At 56.6% G+C, this 4,960-nt stretch overlaps 1 protein-coding gene across 1 annotated transcript; it reads left to right on the forward strand.

Annotated features, from left to right (window-relative positions):
• Positions 1-3,420: 3,420 nt before the first annotated feature.
• On the forward strand, positions 3,421-4,536 carry GSX2 (GS homeobox 2). Its single transcript, XM_040595738.1, has 2 exons — positions 3,421-3,914; positions 4,096-4,536. Exons 1-2 carry the CDS (start codon positions 3,446-3,448, stop codon positions 4,434-4,436), a joined length of 810 nt encoding a protein of 269 aa, XP_040451672.1. The 5' UTR covers positions 3,421-3,445; the 3' UTR covers positions 4,437-4,536.
• The last annotated feature ends 424 nt before the right edge of the window (positions 4,537-4,960 follow it).

Raw genomic sequence — 4,960 nt, forward strand, 5'->3', positions numbered from 1 at the left:
GCCCGCGGCCCCTCGCCTCCCCACGCACGGCTTTATTGCGAGCGGCGCTTTCCCGCCTGGGAACCGACCCAGCCCGGGGCGCGCTCTGCCCAGCGCCACCGCATGTCCCCCGGCGCGATGTTGGCCACCACGGCTGCTCTGCAGAGGGGGTTTGGGGGTTGGCTTTTTTTTTTTTTTTTTTTGGCTGGTGGAAATGTGTCCGCCGGTTGCGGCGCTTTCCACGGAGGCAGCTCCTCCCGTGAACTCGGCGGAGATGCGCGGCTGAAAGCCGGCGCTTTCCCCGGGCGGACACGGCTTTTTCTTCTGCCGGGAGCTGCGGGGGTTGGGGGAGGGAAGAGAAAGAGTTGCTTTTGTCATTTAAGCCGTGAATCTCTTCTACATAAAGGTGTTAGAGACATCTGGAAGAAAAGAGGGACCAGCACCCAGTCCTGCGCTCGGCGGACCAGGGGAGCGGCTCTGATGTTCTTTTTGAACTGCTCCACTTTCAAAAGGGGGCAATTTCGTTACATTCTCATTTGTTACACTGTCTTGAACTAAAGGCAGACAAAGCTATACTCTGTCACCCCGAGCAGAATGAAGGGAATCAAAGGATTTTCCCTTAAAAGGACTAATTTTCTCCTTGAATTATGAAAGTAATGGCTAGGTAACAGCCTGTGCTCTGTACCCAACTGCTTAATACCTTCTAAATCCTTCCACGTGGCTCTCCCAGTCGTAGCAATTAGAGCTCATTATAGGCTCATAAGAGCTCTCATTTCGGGGATTACTTAATGGACAATGAAATTTTATCGGACAGAATTATTGAAAAATAAAATTGTAACGAGGCCGATGTGATGTGGGCGCACGCCTTGCATCATTCCGCCTGGTTTGGGATATCTTTGCTTTCAAATGACTTCTTTTCTTGCTCTGGCTTTCAGCGGTGTGTTTTTCTTTGTGTTTTTCTTTGTGGGTTTCCCTCCCCCCCCGCCCCCCCTTTATCACTGCACTTGGTTTATTATAACAATTACAAATTGCAATTTTGATCCGACTCTTGCTCTGTCTGCCTTCCCTTACGACAACCCCCTCCCCAGATCCACTCTATCACTGCAGACAGTTTTTTCCACTGAGGTCGATGGGGATTTTTTTATTGTTATTCATTTCCAGAATAGCCTCTCATAAAGGGAAAAGGAGGGGGAAAAAAAAAAAAAAAAAAAAAAAAAAAAAAAAAAAAAAAGAGGAAGAAAACACAGAGATTATTTCAACTCTTTGCCAGATGAGCTGTGTTTTAAACGGGAAGAGCCGGGCAAAAGCCTATTCTTGTGCAGTGTGGCGGTGATTAAAATCTCACCGGAGCACAGGAGGCAGAGCCCCCGGGCACCCCGGGGGCCGCGGTCCCCACACCTCGGCGGCCCCGCAGGCAGCGGTCCTGGGCCCCGCCGCTGCCCGGGGCCTCGGCTGAGCCCTCGGCAGCAGTTTGGGGAAAAGTAGGTGAGGTGGGAGCCGACCCGCCTAAACCCCGCGAGTCCCTAATTGTTGTCACAAGACGCGGGATTAGCGCATTGCTGGAATAGCTGTCTGTTTACACTCCGGAGCCCCGCCGGCCGGTAAACACTTTCTAATTGAATTCTAATCACATTCAAATAGCTCCATAACCAGCCTCAGCTGCAATTCATAAAACTTTAATTGCCATCCATAAATCCTCGGATCGCCGAGTGCGGGAGCGTCCCTAAAAACACTGTTGCATCGTGCCTGCTTGGGGACGTGGCGGGAAAGGCGAGCGGGGCCGCTCGGGGCGGGGGCCCCGCACGGCGACACTGCCCGCGGCAGGTTGGGGACCGGGACGGGACAGCGGGGCCAGACCCCGGCCCCTCTCCTCCCTTGCACCGCTGAGCCTTGCTGGTCCCGGGACGAGGAAACGCTGTCTCCATCCGAAAGCGGGGGCAGCAATTTTATTTGCTGGGGTTTAACCGCAGGCGAGGGGGTGCGCGGGAGGGCTGGTAGGGTGTCCGCGTCCCGGCCCGGCTCTTGTGCACAGCAACCGTCTCTAAACACGTTACGGCTATTGAGTCCCTCCCCAGCCTCTGGTAATCAGGCGTACTCTGGGTTTTCTGCTTTAGAGCACAATTATCGCTTCCCTCTCCCGAGTCAAGTGGGATGGGATCCGTAGTCGGTTTTAAACGCCGCTTCGCATCTGCCAAACGAGAACGCGATCGCCCTTCTATTAACGATAAGTCTCTTCTTAAACTCCCATAAAACAGGTCATTGGAAAATCGTTTAATATGCTGCGTATACCTTGGCTTTTTAATGCAATCTGAAATGCTCCGGAGCCACCGACAGTATTTAGCTGTTTATCCAATTTTACTTTGAGTGATTGCTTCAGCAAACTTGGTGGAGATCAAAGAATCCCCCCCCTGACATGTTCGCCTTTCATTAGCACTGCGCTCTGCAGTCCTGAAGCGGTCGGGGAAGTTCAGTTGGAAGTTTTCCGTTTTGATACTGTTCGGCTGAGAAGTGTCCAGAAATTTGAAGGCTTTGTCCGTTGGAGTAGTTGCCAATTTGGCAAGATTCACTCGAGGTGAAAAGGGCGAGGGGAATAAAAAAAAAACCCAACAACCCAAACCCTACAACCTACCCACCCGACGTGCGTGTGCACAGACACACACGCGATCCCTAACTTTGTATCTATGTCTGTATCTGTGACCCTGGCTCCTCTGGTGCGGAAAGGGCCTCCTGAAGGAGTCCTGCGTGCAGGGAAAGGGCCGGACGGGGAAAGGTGTTGTTCCCACGCATCCGTGGGAGTCACGGCCCCTTGGATGATCCCTTACTGGGGGGGGTGTGGGGGTGTGTGGGGGTGTGTGCCGCGTTGACCCGCCTAGTTCCAGCGCATCACCTGCTCCCCTCTCTCCTTTCCTCCCTGCGGGGGGGAAAAGAGCGTGCTTCTCGGAGTAAACCCCCGAGCAGGGGCTCCCTCCGACTGAATTTAAACACACACACACTCATACACACCCCGGGTGCGTTGACAGGGGGATGTGCCTGCGAGCGCGACGTGTGACGGGGCCGCGGGGCAGCAACCCCCTCCTCGGCTTCCCCGCTCCTATAATTTATCTGGGGTGGAGGCGGGGGCGAAGGACTGAACTCATCGGGCGGGCGGACGAGCACACACACTTTGGGCCCCCCCCCGCTTTGCCATCCCCCCCCCCCTCCGGCAGCCTCTCCTGCCGGCCTGGGAAGCCGGGGAGATTTAGATCTGCGAGGCTTTCAGCCATCACGTGTTTAAATAGTTGATATAAAACCCCGGCGCAGGGGATCCAGGCGGGGGGACTTTAAGACCAGCCCTCTCCAGGGACCCTTTTGTTCAGCTCTCAAACATAAGCACCTTCTCGCCTCGCCAGGACTTCAGTGGCAACTTGGCCAAGCAGGAAAAACCCGACTGTGGGAGAGCCGCCCCCGGCTGCGGCAGCCCTCCGCAATGTCCCGCTCTTTCTATGTCGACTCCTTAATCATCAAAGACTCCTCGAGGCCGGCTCCGTCTCTGCCTGAGCATCACCACGGCCAGGACTTCTTCATCCCTCTCAGCATGCCTTCCCCCCTCGTCATGTCGGTGTCGGGCCCGGGCTGCCCGTCCCGCAAGAGCGGCGCTTTCTGCGTCTGCCCGCTCTGTGTCACCTCGCACCTGCACTCCTCCCGCGGCGGCGGCGGCGGCGGCGGCGGGGCCATCCCCCTGCTCAAGAGCCAGTTCCCCGCCGCCGCCGGCGAGGCCCAGTGCTGCCCGCGGGCCGGCCACACGCACCACCCTCCGCAGCACCCGCCGCCCGCCGCCTCGGTGCCCGCCGCCGCCGCCGCCGCCGCCCTGGGCCACCCGGCGCATCACCCACCTGCCTGCGCCGGCACCACCTACAGCGTCAGCGACCCCCGGAGGTTTCACTGCCTCGGCATGGGTAGGAGCCCCGCGGCCGCCGGGGAGGGGGGGGGGGCAGAGGGAGAAGGGGTTCCCCCGGGGGTGCTCGAGGGAGAGCGGTTGCCCCGGGGCGCAAAGCTGCGGGACAATGTTTTGTTTCTCTTCCCCACCCACCGCCCCCTCCCCCGTCCCACTGAAGTTTGTGCTTCTCTCCCGTCCAGGAGGGTCCGATTCCAGCCAAATCCAAAACGGGAAAAGGATGAGGACAGCTTTCACCAGCACCCAACTCCTGGAGCTGGAGAGGGAATTCTCCTCCAACATGTACCTGTCCCGGCTGCGGAGGATCGAGATAGCCACCTACCTGAACCTGTCCGAGAAGCAGGTGAAAATCTGGTTCCAAAACAGGAGGGTGAAGCACAAGAAGGAAGGCAAAGGCACCCAGCGAAACTCGCACGGGGGCTGCAAGTGCAGCACCGGCCAGGGGCATTACCCCAGGTCGGAGGACGAAGAGTCTCTGTCCCCCTCGTCGGCTACCGAGGATAAAGAGATCTCCCCGCTATGAGCCCGGCCTGGAGCTCCGCACCCGCCGCCGCGCCCCAGCCCGGAGCGGGACGGCGACACAGTGGCTCACCTGGCCCCGCAGCCCGGGGACAGCCGCCCGCCGACCTGCAGCGGCCGGGGGGTTGCTTTTCGTCCCTCCGCAGTAATAGAGAGAGAGATAAATATATATTTTTGGAATGTAAATGTTCTAGTCGTGAGAGTTCAACTAAAACGTTATTTATGTAACCCCAGGAGCGGGCACCTGCCCTTCCTAACATGTAACACGGGACTGGATCCGCACGGCCCAGGGTGCCTCCCCCCGCCTCCCACCAGGCAATTTAAAGGAAAAAAAAAAAAAAAAAGTATTTGGAACCGAAAGTCGAGACATTAAAAACTGAAAAGCAAACAAAAACCCGTAGGGCTGAGAACCTCCTGGACAGACTTCTTAACAAAAATAAGAAATAAAGATCGGTCGTTTGGGTTTGGGATGGCGGTTTGTTTGTGAATAGTTTTATATAAAATTTATATTTATATTTATTTAAATAA

The sequence above is a fragment of the Falco naumanni genome, chromosome 1, assembly GCF_017639655.2.
Source record: "Falco naumanni isolate bFalNau1 chromosome 1, bFalNau1.pat, whole genome shotgun sequence".
Classification (NCBI taxonomy): domain Eukaryota; kingdom Metazoa; phylum Chordata; class Aves; order Falconiformes; family Falconidae; genus Falco; species Falco naumanni.